At 49.0% G+C, this 23,646-nt stretch overlaps 1 protein-coding gene across 4 annotated transcripts in view; it reads right to left on the reverse strand.

Annotated features, from left to right (window-relative positions):
- Positions 1-23,646, reverse strand: part of LOC139267186 (microtubule-associated protein RP/EB family member 3-like) — a 124,363-nt gene that overhangs the window by 62,123 nt on the left and 38,594 nt on the right. For 2 of the 4 annotated variants that reach the window (XM_070885117.1, XM_070885114.1), the window contains exons 2-3: positions 20,492-20,562; positions 9,286-9,413 (exon numbers count right to left, since the gene is read on the reverse strand). In XM_070885117.1, coding sequence (XP_070741218.1) covers positions 9,286-9,413; positions 20,492-20,496 — 133 coding nt within the window. In that variant the 5' untranslated portion in view covers positions 20,497-20,562. The remainder of the gene's footprint in view (positions 1-9,285; positions 9,414-20,491; positions 20,563-23,646) is intronic. The other 2 variants (XM_070885115.1, XM_070885116.1) reach the window with 1 other exon arrangement.

A 23,646-nucleotide genomic window follows, 5' to 3' on the forward strand; every position in this document is an offset into this window, starting at 1 on the left:
GAAACTATGGGCCCAAGTTTCCACATGACTTGCGCCTGATTTTTAGGAGCAACTGGTAGAGAATGGACTATCTTAGAAATCGCAATTCTCCACATTTTTTTTTTCTGCAGTTCTAGTCAGGTAGAACAGTTCTACTTTGGAACAGAATCTTTTCTTCAAAAGGGGCGTGTCCGGCCACTGACGCCTGATTTGAAAGTTTCCACAGTGAAAACGTACTCCAAACTAAAGTAGAATGGAGCAAGTGAAGATTTTTGTAGAACTGAAAAAACCTGTTCTACACATTAAAAAATCAGGCGCAGGTTACAAATTAGGCGTCCAGAACGGGGTGGGGAAGGCGTCCAGAACGGGGTGGGGAAGGGAAGTCATTAAATTCTATAATAAATCCTTATTTATACTTATACAAATATTATACAAATAAATCCAACCTGAATAAACATTTATAAGCAAAGAAAAGATTAAATAAACCATCTTCCTACCTGTGTGAAAGTGCTTCAGGCAGGCCTTTCGGGACCGAAGGCTGAACGGGCCGGCCCGAGACTTCGGGCAGGGCCAGTCCCCAGCACCAGATTTACAGGTAGGTGGCGTTGGGTCGGGTCGGGTCGGGTCGGTTCTGTTCGGGTCGGTTCGGGGGGGGAGGAGAGAGAGAGAGAGAGAGAGAGAGAGAGAGAGAGAGAGAGAGAGAGAGAGAGAGAGAGGGAGGGAGACAGAGAGAGGGGGGGGGGGGGGGAAAGGGGAGGGGAGGGGGAGGTCAGGTCGGATCAGATCCAGTCCGGGAGCTGGAGTCGGGTCGGGTCCAGTGGGGGGGGGGGGGGGGGGGAGGGGAGGTCGGGAGCGCGGGTCGGGTTGGGTCCAGTTGGGGGGGGCGGGGAGCGGGAACAGGAGCGCGGGTCGGGTCCAGTCAGTCGGGGGGGGGGGCGGGTGTCGGGTCTGGTCCGGAGGCGGGGGGGGGGGGGGGAACGGGTGTCGGGTCTGGTCCGGAGGCGGGGGGCGGGGTGGGAGGGGAGCGGGTGTCGGGTCTGGTCCAGAGGCGGCGGGGAGCGGGTGTCGAGTCTGGTCCGGAGGCGGGGTGGGAGGGGAGCTGGTGTCGGGTCTGGTCCGGAGGCGGGGGGCGGGTGTCGGGTCTGGTCGGGAGGCGGGGGGGGGGGAGGCGGGGGGGGGGGGGGGGGGGGGCGGGGAGCGGGTGTCGGGTCTGGTCCAGAGGCGGGGGGCGGGTGTCGGGTCTGGTCCAGAGGCGGGGGGCGGGTGTCGGGTCTGGTCCAGAGGCGGCGGGGAGCGGGTGTCGGGTCTGGTCGGGAGGCGGGGGGGGGGGGGGGCGGGGAGCGGGTGTCGGGTCTGGTCCAGAGGCGGCGGGGAGCGGGTGTCGGGTCTGGTTGGGAGGCGGGGGGGGGGGGGGGGGGAGCGGGTGTCGGGTCTGGTCCAGAGGCGGGGGGCGGGTGTCGGGTCTGGTCCAGAGGCGGCGGGGAGCGGGTGTCGGGTCTGGTCGGGAGGCGGGGGGGGGGGGGGGGGGCGGGGAGCGGGTGTCGGGTCTGGTCCAGAGGCGGCGGGGAGCGGGTGTCGGGTCTGGTCGGGAGGCGGGGGGGGGCGGGGAGCGGGTGTCGGGTCTGGTCCAGAGGCGGCGGGGAGCGGGTGTCGGGTCTGGTCGGGAGGCGGGTGTCGGGTCTGGTCGGGAGGCGGGGGGGGGGGGGGGGGGGGGCGGGGAGCGGGTGTCGGGTCTGGTCCAGAGGCGGCGGGGAGCGGGTGTCGGGTCTGGTCGGGGGGGGGGAGCAGGAGCTGGCCGTGGGAGGAGCCTTATATTCACAGCCCCAGTGAGGCCATTCGGCCAGGGCTAGGGGCTGCGTGCTTCGGGCCCCTCCCACACAGTTCGGCGCCTGGAGCTACTGCACTTGCGTGCCGACTGTAGCGCGCATGTGCAGAGGTCCCGGCACTGTTTTCAGCGCAGGGACCTGGCTCCACCCCCCCACAGCTCGTGCTGACTGCGCCGAGGGCCAGAGGACCTGCAAGTAGGTGGAGAATACCGAGGATTTTTTTAGGCGCACTTTGTGGCGCGAAAAACGGGCATCCAGGTCGGGACTGCGAGTTCTAGGCGCGTGTGGAAACTTGGGCCTATAGAAATTAGGTGCAGGAGCAGCCCATTCGGCCCTTCGAGCCTGCACCGCCATTCAATAAGATCATGGCTGATCATTCAACCTCAGTACCCTTTTCCTACTTTCTTTCCATACCCCTTGATCGTAAGGGCCATATCTAACTCCCTTTTGAATATATTTAACGAACTGGCCTCAACAACTTTCTGCGGTAGATAATTCCACAGGGTAACAACTCTCTGAATGAAGAAGTTTCTCCTCATCTCAGTCCTAAATAACTTAGCCCTTATCCTTAGACTGTGTCCCCTGGTTCTGGAACTCCCCAACAATGGGAACTTTCTTCCTGCCTCTAACCTGTCCAATCCAGTCAGAATTTTATATGTTTCTATAAGGTCCCCTCTCATTCTTCTAAACTCCAGTGGATACAAGCCCAGTTGATCCAGTCTCTCCTCATTGGTCAGTCCTGTCATCCCTGGAATCAGTCTGGTGAACGTTCGCTGTACTCCCTCCATAGCAAGAACGTCCTTCCTCAGATTAGGAGACCAAAACTGAACACAATATTCAAGGTGTGGCCTCACCAAGGCTCTGTTACAACTGCAGTAAGACCTCCCTGCTCCTATACTCAAATCCTCTCGCTATGAAGGCCAACATGCCATTTGCCTTCTTCACCACCTGCTGTACCTGCATGCCAAACTTCAATGACTGATGTACCATGACACCCAGGTCTCGTTGCACCTCTCCTTTTTCCTAATCTGTCGCCATTCAGATAATATTCTGTCTTCCTGTTTTTGCCATCAAAGTGGATAACCTCACATTTATCCACATTATATTGCATCTGCCATGCATTTGTCCACTCATCGAACCTGTCCAAGTCACCCTGCAGCCTCTTAGCATTCTCTTCACAGCTAACACCGCCACTCAGTTTAGTATCATCTGAAAACTTGGAGATATTACATTCAATTTATTGTGTTCCTAACACAGATGAGACTGCACACAGGGACGTTAAAGTAACAGTGACCTCAGTCTTTATTAAGACACTCCAGAGTCAGGAACAGGCCTTAGGGGCCGACTTATATACAGTGCTCCCAAGGGATGCTGGAATCCCTTGGGACTTCAGGGGATGCACTCCCTGGTGGCGGAACATGGGAGTGCATGCTTTACAGATACACAACATCACTCCCCACCAAAGTCAAAGTGAAAACTATTTACAAGGTGAGGCAGTCGGGAGCCTTTCTTTCCCTGGTGGACCGCCTCGGTACAAATGTCTGTTCTGGTGTGTTGGCTGTGCCATCGCTGGGCTGGCGTGTTGTTGGCCCTGCAGGGCTGCTGGGTGAGCCTGGCCTTGCTGGGCTGTTGGGCTCAATTTCTTGGCCCGGGATGGTGTCGTTGATCCTTTGGGTGTGTGTTGTGGGCTTGAAAAAGGTGGTGTCTGCTGTGGGTTGTTCAGGGCAGTCTGTGAACCGCAGCCTCGTTTGGTCCAGGTGCTTTCTGCAAATTTGTCCATTGTCTAGTTTGACTACATACACCCTACTCCCTTCTTTAGCTATCACCGTGTCCGCGATCCACTTAGGACCATGTCCATAGTTTAGTACATACACAGGGTCATTCAGATCAATTTCCCGTGATACAGTGGCGCGACCATCGTTTACATTTTGTTGCTGCCGCCTGCTCTCTACCTGATCATGCAGGTTGGGGTGAACCAGCGAGAGTCTGCTTTTACGTGTCTTTTTCATGAGTAGCTCAGCCGGGGGCACCCCTGTGAGCGAGTGGGATCTCGTGCGGTAGCTGAGCAGCACTCGGGACAGGCGGGTTTGGAGTGAGCCTTCTGTGACTCGTTTGACGCTCTGTTTGATTGTTTGCACTGCCCGCTCTGCCTGCCCATTGGAGGCTGGTTTAAACGGGGCCGAGGTGACATGTTTCATCCCATTGCGGGTCATGAATTCTTTAAATTCGGCACTGGTGAAACATGGCCCGTTGTCACTGACCAGTATGTCAGACAGGCCGTGGGTGGCAAACATGGCCCTCAGGCTTTCAATGGTGGCGGTGCTTCGCGGCATTATTTCACATACAATCCATTTTGAAAAAGCATCCACCACCACCAGGAACATTTTACTGAGAACGGGCTCGCTTAGTCGACATGGATCCTTGACCATTGTCTGGAGGGCCAGGACCAAAACTTAGTGGTGCCACCCTGGGTGCGTTGCTCAACTGAGCACACACGCTGCATTGCCGTACACAGGACTCTAAGTCAGAGTCAATATCAATAGCCTGCACCGCCATTCAATAAGATCATGGCTGATCATTCCTTCAGTATCCCTTTCCTGCTTTCTCTCCATACCCCTTGATCCCCTTAACTGTAGGGGCCATATCTAACTTCCTCTTGAATACATCCAGTGAACTGCGGTAGGGAATTCCACAGGTCAACAACTCTGAGTGAAGAAGTTTCTCCTCATCTCAGTCCTAAATGGCCTACCCCTAATCCTAAGACTATGTCCCCTGGTTCTAGACTTGCCAACATCGGGAACATTCTTCCCGCATCTAACCTGTCCAGTCCCGTCAGAATCTTATATGTTTCTATGAGATCCCCTCTCATCCTTCTAAACGCCAGTGAATAAAGGCCCAGTTGATCCAGTCTCTCCTCATATGACAGTCCAGCCATCCCCGGGAATCAGTCTGGTGAACCTTCGCTGCACTCCCTCAATAGCAAGAACGTCCTTCCTCAGACTCGGAGACGAAAACTGAACACAATATTCCAGGTGAGGCCTCACTAAGGCTCTGTACAACTGCAGTAAGACCTCCCTGCTTCTATATTCAAATCCCCTAGCTATGAAGGTCAACATACCATTTTGCCTGCTGTACCTGCGTTCCCACTTTGTGACTGATGAACCATGACACCCAGGTCTCGTTGCACCTCCCCTTTTCCTAGTCTGCCGCCATTCAGATAATATTCTGCCTTCGTGTTTTTGCCCCCAAAATGGATAACCTCACATTTATCCACATTATACTGCATCTGCAATGCATTTGCCCACTCACCTAACCTGTCCAAGTCACCCTGCAGCCACTTAGCGTCCTCCTCACAGCTCACACCGCCACCCAGTTTAGTGTCATCTGCAAACTTGGAGATATTGCACTCTATTCCTTCATCCAAATCGTTAATGTATATTATAAAGAGCTGGGGTCTCAGCACTGAACCCTGCAGCACTCCACGAGTCACTGCCTGCCATTCTGAAAAGGACCAGTTTATCCCGACTCTCTGCTTCCTGTCTGCCAACCAGTTCCCTATCCACGTCAGTATATTACCCCCAATACCAAGTGCTTTGATTTTGCACAACAATCTCTTGTGCGGGACCTTGTCAAAAGCCTTCTGAAAGTCCAAATACACCATATCCACTAGTTCTCCCTTGTCCACTCTGCTAGTTACATCCTCAAAAAAATTCCAGAAGATTCGTCAAGCATGATTTCTCTTTCATAAATCCATGCTGACTTGGACCGATCCTGTCACTGCTTTCCAAATGCGCTGCTATTTTGTCCTTCATGATCGATTCCAACATTTTCCCCACTACTAATGTCAAGCGAACCGGTCTATAATTACCCGTTTTCTCTCTCCCTCCTTTTTAAAAAAGCGGTGTTACATTAGCTACCCTCCAGTCCATGGGAACTGATCCAGAGTCGATAGACTGATGGAAAATGATCACCAATGCATCCACTATTTCTAGGGCCACTTCCTTGAGCACTCTGGGATGCAGACTATCAGGCCCCAGGGATTTATCGGCCTTCAATCCCATCAATTTTCCCAACACAATTTCCCGTCTAAGAAGGATATCCTTCAGTTCCTCCTTCTCACTAGACCCACTGTCCCCTAGTACCTTCAAAAGGTTATTTGTATCTTCCTTCGTGAAGACAGAACCGAAATATTGGTTCAATTGGTCTGCCATTTCTTTGTTCCCCATTATAATTTCACCTGAATTCGACTGCAAGGGACCTACATTTGTCTTTACTAATCTTTTTCTCTTCACATATTTATAGAAGCTTTTGTAGTCAGTTTTTATATTCCCTGCAAGCTTCCTCTCGTACTCTAATTTTCCCCTCTTAATTAAACCCTTAGTCCTCCTCTGTTGAATTCTAAATTTCTCCCAGTCTTCAGGTTTGTTGCTTTTTCTAGCCAATTTATATGCCTCTTCCTTGGCTTTAACACTATCCTTAATTTCCTTTGTTAGCCATGGTTGAGCCACCTTCCCAGTTTTATTTTTACTCAAGACAGGGATGTACATTTGCTGAAGTTCATCCATGTGATCTTTAAATGTTTGCCATTGCTTATCCACCGTCAACCCTTTTAGTATTATTTGCCAGTCTATTCTAGCCAATTCACACCTCATACCGTCAAAGTTACCGTTCCTTAAGTTCAGGATCCTAGTCTCTGAATTAACTTTGTCACTCTCCATCTTAATAAGGAATTCTACCATATTATGGTCACTTTTCCCCAAGGGGCTTTGCACAATAAGATTGCTAATTAGTCCCTTCTAGGTCTAGGATGGCCAGCTCCCTGGTTCCTCGTCATATTGGTCTAGAAAACCATCCCTAATACACTCCAGGAAATCCTCCTCCACCGCATTGCTACCAGTTATGTTAGCCCAATCAATGTGTAGATTAAAGTCGTCCATGATTACTGCTATACCTTTATTGCACACATCCTTTATTTCTTGTTTGATGCTGTCCCCAACCTCACTACTACTATTTGGTGGTCTATGCACAACACCCACTAGTGTTTTCTGCCCTTTGGAATTCCGCAGCTCCACCCAGACTGATTCCACATCATCCAGGCTAATGTCCTTCCTTACAATTGCATTGATTTCATCTTTAACCAGTAACACCACCCCGCCTCCTTTTCTTTTCTGTCGATCCTTCGTAAATGCTGAATACCCTTGGATGTTGAGTTCCCAGCCTTGGTCGCCCTGGAGCCATGTCTCCGTGATGCCAATCACATCGTGTCCGTTAACTGCTATCTGCGCAGTTAATTCATCCACCTTATTCCGAATACTCCTCGCCTCGAGGCACAGAGTCTTCAGGCTTGTTTTTTTTTTTAAACACACTTTGCTTCTTTAGAATTTTGCTGTAATATGGCTCTTTTTGTTTTTTGCCTTGGGTTTCTCTGCCCTCCACTTTTACTATTCTCCTTTCTATAATTTGCTTCTGCCTCCTTTTTATTTCCCTCTGTCTCCCTGCATAGGTTCCCAGCCCCCTGCCATATTAGTTTAACTCCTCCCCAACAGCACTAGCAAACACTCCCCCTAGGATATTGGTTCCGGTCCTGCCCAGATGCAGACTGTCCGGTTTGTACTGGTCCCACCTCCCCCAGAACCGGTTCCAATGTCCCAGGAATTTGAATCCCTCCCTTCTGCACCACTCCTCAAGCCACGTATTCATCTGAGCTATCCTGCGATTCCTACTCTGACTAGGATGTGGCACTGGTAGCAATCCTGAGATTACTACTTTTGAGGTCCAACTTTTTAATTTAGCTCCTAGCTCCCTAAATTCGCCTTGTAGGACCTCATCTCGTTTTTTTTTTACCTAGGTCATTGGTACCTATATGCACCACGACAACTGGCAGTTCACCCTCCCTTTTCAGAATGTCCTGCACCTGCTCCGGAACATCCTTGACCCTTGCACCAGGGAGGCAACATACCATCCTCGAGTCTCGGTTGCGGCCGCAGAAACGTCTATCTATTCCCCTTACAATTGAATCCCCTATCGTTCTCCCACTCTTTTTCCTGCCCTCCTGTGCAGCAGAGCCAGCCATGGTGCCATAAACTTGGCTGGTGCTGCTCCCCCCTGATAAGTCATCCCCCTCAACAGTACTCAAAGCGGTGCATCTGTTTTGCAGGGGGATGACCGCAGAGGATCCCTGCACTACCTTCCTTGCACTGCTCTTCTTGTTGGTCTTCCATTCCCTATCTGGCTGTGTACCCTTTACCTGCGGTAAGACCAACTCACTAAACGCGCTATTCACGTCATTCTCAGCATCGTGCATGCTCCAGAGTGAATCCACCCGCAGCTCCAGTTCCGCAACGCAGTTCGTCAGGAGCTGGAGGCGGATACACTTTCCGCACACGTCGTCATCAGGGACACCGTAGGCGCAGCACAGACTGGTTGGACTGAATGGCCTGTTTCTGTGTTGTATATTCTATGTAAAGTGCAATCAGACTGACCAAACTCATGTTACATAGAATCCCTATAGCCAGCAGGCAAAGGTGACTTTCACCTCAGCAGTCTTACCTGGATGTGAACCCAGTCCCCAAGGCACAAAAGCATTTTAAATATAGTGGTGCAGCGAGACCTAGGTATGCAGTTTCATAGGTCATACAAGATGACAGTGCGAGAAATAAAGACAGTAAACAGGTAAAAGGAATCTGGCCTGGGGTCACTTTATCATGATAATGTGTGTAGGGCTAATGCCAAGCCTGTAGATATCATGCTGGGCTCTGAACTGAAGTCTGTTGAGTGGAACAAAGACCCATGAGTCTTTCAAGGTCGATGAGAGAAGCTACAACAAAGGCCAAGTGTACTAGGATGCATTGCTAGGAAGATTCAATATAAAACACAGCATCATAATGTCCTGCACAAGACCATGGTCAGACCCTCATCTAGAATAGTGTGTCCAGCTCTTGACCCCTTCATATGGTGGTGAGATAGAGGCTCTGGAAAAAGTTCTTTACTTGCTCAACAATGTGCTTCAAGCTCACACTCCAAAGAGTTACCAGTATCCCACTTGTGAGATATTTATCAAATCACAGTAAATTTATTGCTATGACTTGCACATCCTAGAACGTGGATTGAGCTTCAATTAACTTTAGCATCTTTACATCCACTGGATAGAGGTATCAAGACATGATTTAAACACAGCTTTGACAGGAGAAAATACTGCTTAACCCACTGTGACACTTATTCACCTTAAATTTGTTTTCTAGCTTTTTCTTGTTTATAATTAAATTCGACAGCATTATTGGAAAGCAGTAAATTAGACAAAATGTACTGTGATTTAGTTCTTACTCAAAAATCGGCACGAAGTATGACAAATATAATGCCCAGAGCTTTAAGGATTAATTTTACATTTCTACCATACAAATGACCAGACAAAGCATTATAACTGAAAATCAGAACAAGGCATGCTACTTATTCGAAAATTGCATGTAAACCATCTCATTACCTGAGCATAGTTGTTCAATCTTGGTGTAGCTGAGCTGGAGGGAGTCATTGACCCATGACAGCATGTCATGTCGGCTCAGATTTTCGCTTGTCACAGAGGTGGAATATACATTCACTGCCATGCCCCAGCTGTAGAAATAACAGATAATAAATTAAGAAGGGAGAAACAACATCAATCAAATCATAGGCAGTGATAGGTTGATCTACCAAATATGAATTGGAGAATGAGAAAGTGAAGTTCTTTGGCCAATTGCTTGAGGTTCTAAAACTAGATACAGATGAGGGGTGCATTTATAACAGTAGCTTAATTTATGTGGCGATCAGAATGAAGTGTCAAGAGTGGGGGGAGAAACTTCAACAATTTTAAAGTTAGTGTTTGTCTCTTTATTCCGCATGCAATCATTTTGCAAGATGTACTTCACTCTTCACTACCGCCACACCCCAGGCACTCATGAATCAAGTCCCAGAGTTCTACTGAAAGCCAAATTCCCCAATTACAGTCTTGAGTAACAGCAAACCCCAAGAGTCTCACCAGTCTTACTCTTACCCCAACTCCAGAACCCCCACCAGTGCTCAAAAAACAGAGAGCACACAAGCTTTCAAGACGGAGCAGCTTTCTGGGACACACACAGAGAAAGCTGCTTCTTCTCAGGTGACGTGACTTTATTAAACACTCTTGTTGCACTAACATAATACGTCCACAGTGTTGAGCTACAGATATTACACTTCTCCCTCCTTAATGAAGTTTTATAACAAATCATCATACATAACGAAGGATCTGGACTTACTTTGCCATATTTACAAATTAAGCTTAATTACTTGTTTTCTGTTTCGAAGAGGATACCTGCACTCTCGAACAGAACCTTCCAAACATGGTGTCGAATTCAAACTCATTCGAGGCTGATCCTGAGGAAAGTTTTCCTCAAAGGGATGTCCTTGATTTTCATTTGAATTCACTCTTAACTTCAGATGGTTTGTTTTCCTGACTCGGACTCAGACTTAAATTTTGATTTTCTCTTGGATTTGTTCCCAGTGCATTAGATGTAGGATATTCTACTGGTGTATCAAAACTATTTGATCAGTCAGAAATAATTGAATCATTCCCCCCTTCAACTCCTTCCATGTCTGTAGGTAAAATATGATCAGTGAACAAACCTAACTTGTACATGATCAAACATCTTGACCAAATATGTATGAGGACCACATATCTTCACCACTCTTCCGAGTAACCACTTTACCCATTTATGGTGATGGTCCTTCACGCTCAGCTTCCGATTTAATTTCACACTTCTCTTTTTTACTCTACCTCTATCATGATTCTCTTTCCGTCTTAATTATGTCTCTTCCATGGACTGTGCCAAATTTGGTTTTAACAATGAGAATCTGGCTCGTGGCTGTCGTTTGAGAAACAACGCTACCAGTAGTTGTATGAGGAGTATTACGATACGTAATTGGAAAATTAGCCAATTTGTGATCCAATGACAAATGTCATTTCTTTGGATTTGGATCCAACATCTGTTTTATGAGGGCACGTTTTACAATTTGTACAGTGTGCTCTGCTGCACCATTCGAAACAGGGTGGTACGGTGGAACCTTGGTATGTTGCACACCATTTTTGCTCGTGAACTGTGCAAATTCTTCTGAACGAAATTGTGGTCCATTATCAGAAAGAATTTCTTCTGGGAGGCCAACTGAAGAAAATAAACTTCGCAAAATGTCTAATGTTTTACTTGTTATTTTCCACATTGGAAACACCTTGACCCACTTTGAATGGCTATCACAATGAACAATTGTTGTCCTTCTAGCTCAGCAAAATCGATATGTAGCATTTGCCACACCCCGGGAGGCCATTTCCATGGCTGCAATGGTACTGATGGTGGTTGCTTGCTTACTGATTGACATGTCGTACACTGACTCACGATGTACTCTATATCTTTATCAAGACCTGGCCACCATAAGTAACTACGTGCAAAACTCTTGGTCAAGCACATTCCCAGGTGCTGGTCATGGAGGTCTCCTAATAATTTGGACCTGAATTTATTTGGCATAACCACTCTTGCACTCCACACGATACAATCTTTATTGACTGATAATTCATTCCTACAAATGAAGAATGGATGAATATCTGTCTCAGTTACCTGGTATAGCCATCCATTTGCACTATGACATCACTGGGTCACGTTTGGTTGCTCTACCAATCTCTTCAGCTGTGACTGGCAGTTCATCAATGTATGAAAAATAGAACACATCTTCCCTATCGGGTGTAACTTGTGATGAGGATGGCAATCTAGACATAGCATCAGCATTACTGTTATCAGCTGATCATCTGTATTCAATATCATATTTATATGCTGACAAAATCAAAGCCCATCTCTGCATTCAGGCTGCAGCTAATGTTGGAACTGGGGACTTTGGATGGAGGATTGCTGTCAGGGGCTTATGGTCCGTAACAATGGTAAACTTACAACCATACAAATATTTGTGGAACTTTTTGAACCCAAAAAATGCCAAAGCTTCCCTTTCGATTTGCACATAATTACTCTCACTGGCACTGAGAGTGCGTGAAGCAAAAGCACTACGTGATACATGAAAGATCACTGCCCCAACTCCAGAGGCATCACATGCTAGCTTGATCTCCTGAGATGCGTCATAGTGAACGAACATGGTGCTCTCTACCAAGTTGCTTTTACACTCCTTGAATGCTGTATCACCTTCTTTTGACCACTTCTAAAGGACCTGTTTTTCAATAGGTTATTCAGTGGATGTAATACTGTAGCCAAATTTGGTAGGAACTTCCCATAATAGTTCAAAAGACCCAAAAATTATCTAAGTTCAGTGACATTCTTGGGAGTGGGTGCATTTCTGATTACATCTAGCTTTCCCATGGTTGGATGTAAACCATCTTTGTCTACTCTGTACCCTAAGTACTCCACTGAGTTTTGAAATAACTCACTTACGAGCAGATACTCGTACTCTGTGTTTCACTAGCCGTTTGAGGTCTTCATTCAATATGTTATCATGAATTTGCCTATTTGGTGCTGAAATTAGTATGTCATCTAAATAACATACTACCCCTTCAATACCTTGCGACATCTGGTTCATCCCCCTTTGGAATATGGCAGAGGCGGAAGACACTCCAAACGGTAGCCTATTAAATTGGTACGGGCCTAGATGAGTATTTATAGTCAAGCATGACTTGGATTCCTCATCTAGTTCAAGCTGTAAGTAGGCATTCGTAAGATCCAACTTTGAGAAGATCTGACCACCTTTCAGTGTTGAGAACAAATCATCTATATTTGGCGAGAACAAATCATCTATATTTGGCAATTTATTGGGGACATTATCCTCTAGAAACTGGTTTACGGTTATTTTATCACCACACAATCTTACCATACCATCGGACTTAGGTACAACAACAAAGGGTGTAGCCCAATTACATTGATCTATCTTAGATATAATGTTCTCGGTTTCTAATCTTTTGAGTTCTTGCTCAACTTTCTCCTCGAGTGCATATGGTACGGAACGTGGCTTGCAGTAAACCGATCTAGTGTCATTTTTACCCTGACACTCGCCTTGAAGCCTTGGATCGGACTGCCCATTTTGCAGAACACCTTCGGATAACTCTTGATATCATCCGTTGATGCAAATCTCGTTTCAACACATGAAATCTCACTCCAATCCAGCTCAGTCTCCCAACCAATTTCTTCCTAATAAGGCAGGCTTGTCTCCTTTCATTACTATTAGAAGCAAGTTCTGAAATGGATCCTTGTATTTCACCGGTACGGTGATACCACAGGAATTTTCTCTCCCGAGTAGCCTCGCAGCTCCATCTTTGATTTCTTCAATTAGAGAATGCATAACATTTTGACTTGGTCTTTAATTTGAACAATGAAGGCCCAACCTAATGTTTCTTCCATTATTACTAACAACCAATTATAATACTAAGGTAGAATTTGGAGTTTGTTTAACAGAACTGCTTGCAAATATAATTAAAAGTTAATTGGTATAAAAGACATTGAAGTAATGGGAGTTAGGGTATCCAGGACGACTGGCTGAAGTGAGACAGTTCTAACCTGGACCTCTGATTTAATGGCCTAAGGCTGCCCTGAGACATGCACCGGTTGGAGCAGGGAGGAGGAGAAGACAGGTTGCAATGTGACTAGAGCTAAGAGGGAACTGGGCTTGACGAGATGGGGGGTGGGTCCAGATGGATGGATGGATTGGCCTTCAAAACTATAAACAAGATGTGTAATAGTTGTAAAGACCCCTCCTTCACGGTGGGTCTTCAACAAGTTGAGATAAAGAACTAGAAATACAATTGGGAAATGAGTTTTTAAAGAGCGCTCCATAGATCGAATAGTCCTGTCAATAATTCGATCCCAGGCCCATCCATAAAAAGATAAAAAACACCATTAAGGCTTATTCAGACAGATCGGGAAGGGAGAACCACACAAGGGTGAGCTGGTTGAACGCTCTTTCGAGAGTGGACCTCACTCATTGAAGTCAATCACTTGAGGTTCTAGACGAAAGGAAGAGACCATAATCCGGAGAACTGCTCGTCACAGTCGTAAGCTTTTGCTGTATATCTCGTGTTATATTCCATCCTAAACTCTGAATAATCAGCATATATCCACCTGATTATTAAAGTGACCAGAGATAGCCTGATATTGAGCCTAATTTTGCAGTAAGAAAAACGGTAACTGTTATTATGGAGCAAATCGGACAGCTTTTGCACATGCAGTTAAACGCGAAATCAAGAAGCTGCTGTCCGATTTGTCCTGCTTCTCCACAAGCTTCGCTACACCGGTACTTCTTTCTGTCTCTTAACTCTCTCTCAATCCCATCTTTCTTTCGCTCACTTTATTTTGCTGTCTGTACATGATGTTATATTAAATTAAATATTCTAATTTATACTTCCTGGTTTAGACTCTTGTCTCGATGAAGATTTTTCAATCCGATTGGTTGAGGAGACACTGTTGCTTGTTCTGCTCAAAAGTGACAGATGCCCTGTAGAGGGTGCCACGCTGAAAAGGATCTCTCGTAACCCTAAGTCATCATATGTAGCCCCTCGAAATCGAGGAAGACTTGCTTCCACTCAAATTGAGTTCTCAGGTATCTGTACAGCCCAATAGGGGAATTACAGACTGTCACAGGTGGGACAGACAGTGGTCGAAGTAAGGGGTGGATGGGGAGTTTGGTTTGCCGCACACTCCTTCTGCTGCCTACGCTTGGTTTCTGCATGCTCTCGGCGACGAGACTAGAGGTGCTCAGCACCCCCCCGGATGCTCTTCCTCTACTTAGGGTGGTCTTAGGCCAGGGATTCCCAGGTGCCGGTGGGGATGTTGCACTTTATCAAGGAGGCTTTGAGGGTGTCCTTGAAATGTTTCCTCTGCCCACCTGGGGCTCGCTTGCCGTGTATATGAGTTCTGAGTAGAGCGCTTGCTTTGCGAGTCTTGTATCGGGCATGCGGACAAGATAGCCCACCCAACGGAGCTGGTCGAGTGTGGTCAGTGCTTCGCTGCTGGGGATGTTGGCCTGATCGAGAACATTGACGTTGGTGTATCTATCCTCCCAGTGGATTTGCAGGATCTTGCGGAGGAAGCACTGGTGGTACTTCTCCAGCACTTTGAGGTGTCTACTGTATAGACATCCCGTCATCGACCTACAGTACGCGGACAACACTTGCATCCGCGCACAGAGGCCGAACTCCAAGCCATCGTCAACATCTTCACTAAGGCATACGAAAGCATGAGCCTTGCACTAAACATCCATAAGATAAAGGTCCTCCACCAACCTGACCCCGCCACACAGCACTGCCCCCCGGTTATCAAAATCCACGGTGCAGCCTTGGACAACGTGGACCATTTTCCATACCTTGGGAGCTTACTATCAGCAAGGGCAGACATCGACGACGAGGTCCAACACTGCCTCCAGTGTACCAGTGCAGCCTTCGGTCATCTGAGGAAGTGTGTTTGAAGACCAGGATTTCAAATCTGGCACCAAGCTTATGGTCTACAGGGCAGTAGTGATACCGCCCTAACTGTAAGTTGACACTCAAAAGCCCACAAAGTTTGGCCAGCTGTAGGCGTCATGAACAGAGAGTAGTTCCGTCACCGCTGATCGCAAAATTCAAGCCATTATATGCCAATGGAAGGAACATTCATGTCCAGCGTGTACAATTTGTCGCCCTGCATTAATAGAATTGTCTCTCTATTTACGAGCCCTGTCTGCATTTGTAGTTGAGTGGGAAAATGCTAGGAATGTGAGGATTTTATTAACCTAAAAATAATCTAAGCCATGAATTTTTCGAATTTTGAGGTAACTTAAAAAAATGTTTTTAATGACGAATACAAGACTAGTCCTTGAAGCATTTGATGTTTGCAAGTCCCATTCTCTTGCAGTTACGTGGAAACGCCGAGAAGCATGCCATTATTATTTTGCTGAGCTGATCCTTCCTTATCCAAAAGTATTTAGGAAACATTTAACTCGGATATAAATAACGGTAAATTCTGGAAATGTTTATGATTAACAGAAAGACTCACCCTTCACACAAGGGTCTCTTTGTGAGCCCTCTCCTCTCCTTCCAAAAGATACAACAAATGGTGACAGAATTTTGCCCCTGGCCGCAAGTCTAGATTATTTTATTAAAGCTCATCATCATCATCATAGGCAGTCCCTCGGAATTGAGGAAGACTTGCTTCCATTCTGAAAATGAGTTCTATTAATTTGCATTGAGCAAAAGTGTGGTATTTTTCTATTGTAGCTATGATAGTTAAAGAAAACAGTATTCATTTATTTCCCAGGAAACAATCAAAAACTCAATTAAAAGTCTCTGGAAAAATTTCTTCCAACCAATGCTCCAAGACCCCAAACACTCCCATCAATATTAGAAGACAGGTATATTTCCTGCCATCCCAACTGCTGACCAATTCCAGGAATTTCCCAATGAAACAAGCCCCACATTCCACTCCAAAATCTTTTTCTACCAATTTGCAGCCCTGTCCCCTTGTAATATAGCAATAAATAGAAGATGTAATGGTTAAATGGGAAATATTTATATTTTACTTGCCAGGATCACCAAAAATAATTCACTTGAGAGTTGATTACTCTTATTAGTGAAGCAAAAATAGGTATTTTATAGTTACATTGCCTATCCACTATTAAACACACAGACGAGCCTTTTTAGAATAAGTCCAGCAAAACTAAATTTCTGTCAAAATAATTGCCTCATTAGAATTGTTATGCAATTTAAAGCCAATTAGTTCCTAATCTGCTGTCATCCTAAATTAGGGCATTTATATTAAGTGGGTTGAAAAATGTCTGTCTAAAAGGTCTAATTTCTCACAATTGGTTGCGCAGAGAAAACCAGTAAAATAATAAATAGCCAAGAACAATACAGGCTGTGGCCTGAGAGCAGCCTTCTCAGCTGTAGAGGGAATTTGCATTTATATCAGCGCATTTAAAGTAGTAAAATGTCCCAAGGGGCTTCACAGAAGCATAATCAAACAAAATTGTCACCGAGCAAAAGAAGGAGACATTAGGACAGGTAACCCAAAAGCTTGGTCAAAGAGATAGGTTTCAAGCAAGTTCTTAAAGGAGAGGTGGAAAGATTTAGAGACAGAATTCCAGAGTTTAGGGCCTAGAAACAGTTAGTGACCTACATTTTCATCACAATATAATGATGACTAATAGATATTTAAATTTTGCAACTGCAATCCAAAATGGCCAATGAACCAATAAAATATAATTGTAATATAAAGTTTATTTAAATAAATTTCAAAAACTTGCATTTATATAGTGCCTGTAATATAGTAAAACATCCAAGGCTCTTACAAGATTCTCAGTTCTTTTTCAATCAAAACTTAATAATCTGTCATGAATGCAGGACACTGTAAAGAGGTTAGTTTGAAGAAAAGTAATTTATGCTCCTTTAAATATTCATTAAGAGCAATTTTGTAATCAAAGATGTGTTTGCATGGACACGCAAGTAGGATACACAAAACGCCGGCAACTGAACCAGGATACATTTTTATACATGAAAATGCACTGTGTGTTACTATAAAATAGTTTCAATGCAGTGATGGTGCTCAGTAAATACAATTTTATACTGAAGTTAGCAATTACAGTATAGATTATATTCCTGTGAAAATTTGCAGTTGTGTCTGTTCCCCACCCCCTCCTTTTGTACACTTACAATTTTCTTTTGGTGCCTTTGACAATGTATCTCTCCTGATATTGCTATCCTGGTAAAGTTTGTAAATTGTTGTAAATGCAAACATTAGAATTAAGTTCAATACCAGCCTTTATTAAAAATAATGAAGTAAATTCTAAAATTGGTGGATTAGTTGATTACTTACAACCTGCATCTGAAGCATTTGACAAAGGTTACAAAATAACTGAACATCAAGCAATTGAGAGAGGCGGGTGGTTGTTGAAGACAAGGTTCTGAAATTATTTCAAATGGTTGTCAGCAATCCTAGATAAAGAATGTTCCAGAGCATGGGGCCAAAACAGACAAAGGTGAAATTAGATGGGGGTGGAGAATACAAAGGTCACAATTAGAGTGTGCATATTGGGATACAGGGCTGTGAGGTATGGAGGCAGAGAACAGTGAGGTTAGGCAGAGACGTAGATAAGAACAAGGCATGCTTTGGGCAATTAGAAGCTAATGGAGGTTGATGAAGATAAAGGTGATGGAGAGCAGCATGTAGTGCAGGATAGGATGGTGTATGGCTGTGTTTTGGTCAAGATGCAATTTGCGAAAAGTGGTCCTCAAGAACGAGTCTATCACAGTTGACATCAGGAAGGCGCAGAAGCAGATGATGTTGAGGAAGTGGAAATACAGAGGCTGGGAATTTCCTCAGGGTTTCTTAAATTCTGCTGCTGTGACATTGGCGGAAGTTAAGGAGTTACGACAGGAGAGTTGGAGAAGCTACAAGGAAATTCCGAGTGTAAGTTTTAGTGGTGTCTGGGATGTAGGTTTTGAAGCTCAAGATCAACTTGCACACCGTCAGACTCAGGCCGAGCATGCATTCAGGGAGAGGGATGCAGTTGGTGCTAAGGTGCAGTTTTTGGCAAAAGTCAAAGAGACTTTCTGCCCGATTACCGAGTTGAGTTGCATGAGCTCTTGCTCATCCAGGAACAGATATCAGCTAAACAATCAGACAGCACAGTGGTGATTGAGAAATCTCAAATGGCAACAGGAAGTCAAAGCTCCATATCAGAGAACCATAGAAATTTACAGCACTGAAGGAGGCCAATCAGCCCTTCATGTCTTGAGCAATCCAAAACTAAGCCTCATTTTCTCCCCACAGCTTGTATCTTTCTCCGCTTTAAATATTTATCCAATATTTCCATAAAAGAAACAATGGTCTCTGGCCCAAACATTCCGTGCTCCAACGGCCCCGTGTAAAGAAATTTCTCCCGACAAGTGATTTTAATTTGAATTAATTACAAAATATTTGCTAATAAACTTGCACACCATTGTTAATCATTCAGTTTGACCCTTATCTGGTATTGCTGGATCACACCAGTTATCAGCATCTGCATTAAATCTAGATTTCTGATGCTGATGGCCAAATAAAAGGTGATTCATCCCATTCAGTGCACAACTCAAAGTATTCCATAGCTCATTTCCTATTTATTTTATTTATAAATTCTCTGATTACATTACCAACAAAAAATCTGAACCCCTTATTCGATTTACAGTCTTCATATATGGATGAGTTTACAGGCACTGGTCACTACTCTATCACCAGGCTGCACAATTTTATTGCAAAAACGATGGTGCGTCTTTCAAGTTGAAGATTACAAGTCATTCAATTACTTAATGCCTCTCCCCTCTGTTGGACAGAATACCCCTGCCATTTAGGGCATGTAGTTATTCATTTCATATTTGAAAGTACGTGACCTCATTCGTGCTCACCTTAAGAACATAAGAAATAGGAGCAGGATTAGGCCATTTGGCGCCTCAAGCCTGCTCCCCCATTCAATAAAATCATGGCTGATCTGATCATGGACTCAGCTCCACTTCCCTGCCCGCTCCCCATAACCCTATGCTCCCTTATCGCTCAAAAATCTGTCTATCTCCGTCTTAAATATATTCGATGACCCAGCCTCCACAGCTCTCTGGGGCAGAGAATTCCATAGATTTACAACCCTCAGAAGAAATTCCTCCCCATCTCAGTCTTAGGATAAGGGGCCGCCATTTTAAAACTATGTCCCCTAATTTTAGTTTCCCCTATGAGTGGAAATATCCTCTCTGCATCTACCTTGCTAAGCCCCCTCATTATCTTATGTTTCAATAAAATCACCTCTCATTCTTCTGAGCTTCAATGTGTATAGGCCCAGCCTATCTTCATAAGTCAACCTCCTCAGCTCCAGAATCAACCTAGTGAACCTTCTCTGAACAGCCCCCAATGCAAGTATATCCTTCTTTAAATACAGAGACCAAAACAGTACACAGTACTCCAGGTGTGGTCTTACCAATACCCTGTAGTTGTAGCAGGACTTGTCTGCTTTTATACTCTATTCCCCTTGCAAGAAAGGCCAACATTACATTTGCCTTCCCGATTACTTGTTGTACCCACATACTAACTTTTTTGTGTTTCATGCACAAGGATCCCCCAGGTCTCTCTGTATTGCAGCACTTGCCAATTTTTCTCCATTTAAATTATAATTTGATTTTCTATTATTTCTGCCAAAGTGGATAACCTCACATTTTTCCACATTATACTCCATCTGCCAAATTTTTGCCACTAACTTACCCTGTCAATAACCCTTCGCAGATTTTGTGTCCTCCTCACAATTTGCTTCCCCACCCATCTTTGTATCAGCAAACTTGGCTACATTACACCCGGTCCCTTCATCCAACTCATTAACATAGTTGTAAATAGTTGAGGTCCCAGCACCAATCCCTACAGCACCCCATTAGTCACTGTTTGCCAACCTGAAAATGACCCATTTATCCCGAGTCTCTGTTTTCTGTTAGTTAGCCAATCCTCTATCCATGCTAATATATTACCCCCTCCTTACTAGAAAGCTGCCTAATAATTTATGAACATGTAAAATTAATTTCTACAACTTTCTAAAGCATATCACTTTACAACAGGAAACAAAGTGTGACTTTGATAATAGCCCCCTTGAGAGTGGAAGGAAGCCAAGTCTGGATCTGCAATAAATCCGAAGGTATTAATTAAAAATCTTACATCATTGATTTTGTACCCCAGTTGGCCCTGAATCAATTGCTCCAGTCAGTCTGCTTGGTGTGTTGGAAGGACTGCAAGGATAGAGAATCTCATTAGAGAGAGACAGTTTGGAAAGAGGGGTACTGGACAGATTGCAATCCATAAACTATTATACTGCTCGCAGAGACCTGCAAAATATTTGCAGTCAAATTAGTATCTTTGGGGTCAAGTTTCGGGCTGCGCCTAGAATGGCGCAGCACCGCGAGCCACGCCTGATTTCTGCGCTCAAAACCGCGCCGAAAACTTACCTCGTTATTCTCCACTCCCTCAGGTCGATCAAGGCCCTCGGCGCGGCGCGGCGCAGCACAAGCTGTGGGGGGTGGAGCCAGGTCCCTGCACTGAAATCAGTGCCAGGACCTCTGCACAGGCGTGCTACAGTGAGCGTACATGTGCAGTAGCTCCAGGCGCCCGAAATACGCCACTCCTAGCCCTGGCCGAATGGGCTCACAGGGGCGGCGAAGATCAGGCTGCACCCTCCCTCGTCCAACTCCTGCTCTGGCTGTGACTCCAGCTTCCTCCCCTGTTCAGCTGACATTCCCTCTGGCTCTTGCAACGCCACCGCCTCCCCGCCAGCTCCCGCTCCCGCTCGCTCTACCCCACCCACACCCCACTCGTTCCCGCTCCGCTCTCCCCCCCCCTCCCACCCGTCCCCTCCGCTACCCACGCCCCTCCACTCGCTCCCGCTCCGCCCCCACCCCACTCGCTCCCGCTCTCCCCCCACCCCCACTCGCTCCCGTGCTCCGTCCCCCCTCCACTCGCTCCCGTGATCCGCCCCCCCTCCACTCGCTCCAGTGCTCTGCCCCCCCTCCACTCGCTCCCGCTCTCCCCCTCCACTCGCTCCCGCTCTTCCCCACCCCCCCCTCGCGCTCCGCCCCCCCCCACTCGCTCTCGCTCCCGTTCCGCTCCCCCCCCACACTCGCTCCCCCCCCCACTTGCTCTCGCTCCCCGCTCCGCTCCCCCCCCACTTGCTCCCGCTCCCCGCCCCCCACTCGCTCCCGCTCCCCGCCCCCCACTCGCTCTCGCTCCGCTCCCCGCCCCCCACTCGCTCTCGCCCCCCACTCGCTCTCGCCCCGCTCCCCCCCCCACTCGCTCCCCCCCCCACTCGCTCCCCCCCCCTCGCTCCCGCCCCCTCTCGCTCCCGCCCCCCCCCCTCGCTCCGCTCCCCCCCACTCGCTCCCGCTCCCCCCCCCCACTCGCTCCCGCTCCGCTCCCCCACCCCCCCAGCTCCCGCTCCGCTCTCCCCCTCCCCCATCCGCTCTCTCCCAGCTCCCGCTCCGCTCTCCCCCCCCCCCATCCGCTCTCTCCCAGCTCCCGCTCCGCTCTCTCCCCCCCCCCCATCCGCTCCCCCCCCACTCGCTCTCGCTCCCCCCCCCCCCACTCGCTCTCCCCCCACTCGCTCTCGCTCCCCCCCCCCCACTCGCTCTCCCCCCACTCGCTCTCCCCCCACTCGCTCTCGCTCCCCCCCCCCACTCGCTCTCGCTCCCCCCCCCCACTCGCTCTCGCTCCGCTCCCGCCCACACTCGCTCCTGCTCTGCTCCCGCCCACACTCGCTCCTGCTCCGCTCCCCCCCCACTCGCTCCTGCTCCGCTCCCCCCCCACTCGCTCCTGCTCCGCTCTCCCACCACTCGCTCTCGCTCCCCTCCTCCCCCCACTTGCTCTCGCTCCCCTCCTCCCCCCACTCGCGCTCGCTTCGCTCCCCCCCCCTCGCGCTCGCTCCGCTCCCCCCCCCGCTCGCTCCCCTCCTCCCCCCACTCGCTCCGCTCCCCCCCCCATTCGCTCTCGCTCCCGCTCCCCCCACCCCATTCGCTCTCGCTAGCCCCCTCACTCGCTCTCGCTCTCCCCCCCCACTCGCTCTCGCTAGCCCCCCCACTCGCTCTCGCTCTCCCCCCCCACCTGCTCTCGCTCCGCTCCCCCCACCCCCTCTCGACCCCCACCCGCTCCGCTCCCCCCCACTCGCCTCACTCCGCTCCCCCCCACCCCCTCTCGACCCCCACCCGCTCCGCTCCCACCCACTCGCCTCACTCCCCCCAACCCCCCCCACCTGCATCATTTCCCCCCCCGCTCCCCCCCCCCACTCGCTCCGCTCCCCCACCACTCGCTCCCGCTCCCTCCCCCCACCACTCGCTCCCGCTCCGCTCCCCCCCCACTCGCTCCGGCTCCGCTCCCCCCCACTCGCTCCGGCTCCCCTCCCCCCCCACTCGCTCCGGCTCCCCTCCCCCCCCCCTCGCTCTGGCTCCCCTCCCCCCCCCCTCGCTCTCGCTCCCCTCCCCCCCCCCTCGCTCTCGCTCCCCTCCCCCCCCCCTCGCTCTCGCTCCCCTCCCCCCCCCCTCGCTCCCCTCCCCCCCCACTCGCTCTCGCTCCGCTCCCCCCCCACTCGCTCTCGCTCCCCTCCCCCCCCACTCGCTCTGGCTCCGCTCCCCCCCCACTCGCTCTCGCTCCGCTCCCCCCCCACTCGCTCTCGCTCCGCTCCCCCCCCACTCGCTCTGGCTCCCCCCCCACTCGCTCTGGCTCCCCCCCCCCCACTCGCTCTGGCTCCGCTCCCCCCCCACTCGCTCTCGCTCCGCTCCCCCCCCACTCGCTCTGGCTCCCCTCCCCCCCCCACTCGCTCTCGCTCCCGCTCCCGCCCCCCACTCGCTCCCGCCCCCGCCCCCCACTCGCTCCCCCCCCCCCACTCGCTCTCGCTCCCGCTCCCCCCCCACTCGCTCTCGCTCCCGCTCCCCCCCCCACTCGCTCTCGCTCCCGCTCCCCCCCCCACTCGCTCTCGCTCCCGCTCCCCCCCCCACTCGCTCTCGCTCCCGCTCCCCCCCCACTCGCTCTCGCTCCCGCTCCCCCCCCACTCGCTCTCGCTCTCCCCCCCACCCGCTCCCGCTCTCCCCCCCCACCCGCTCCCGCTCTCCCCCCCCACTCGCTCTCGCTCCCGCTCCCCCCCCACTCGCTCTCGCTCTCCCCCCCACCCGCTCCCGCTCTCCCCCCCCACCCGCTCCCGCTCTCCCCCCCCACTCGCTCCGTTCAACCCCCCCACTCGCCTCACTCCGCTCCCCCCCACCCCCTCTCGACCCCCACCCGCCTCGCTCCCCCCCACTCGCCTCACTCCCCCCCAACCCCCCCCACCTGCC

This window comes from Pristiophorus japonicus, chromosome 7, assembly GCF_044704955.1.
Source record: "Pristiophorus japonicus isolate sPriJap1 chromosome 7, sPriJap1.hap1, whole genome shotgun sequence".
In the NCBI taxonomy this organism is placed as follows: domain Eukaryota; kingdom Metazoa; phylum Chordata; class Chondrichthyes; family Pristiophoridae; genus Pristiophorus; species Pristiophorus japonicus.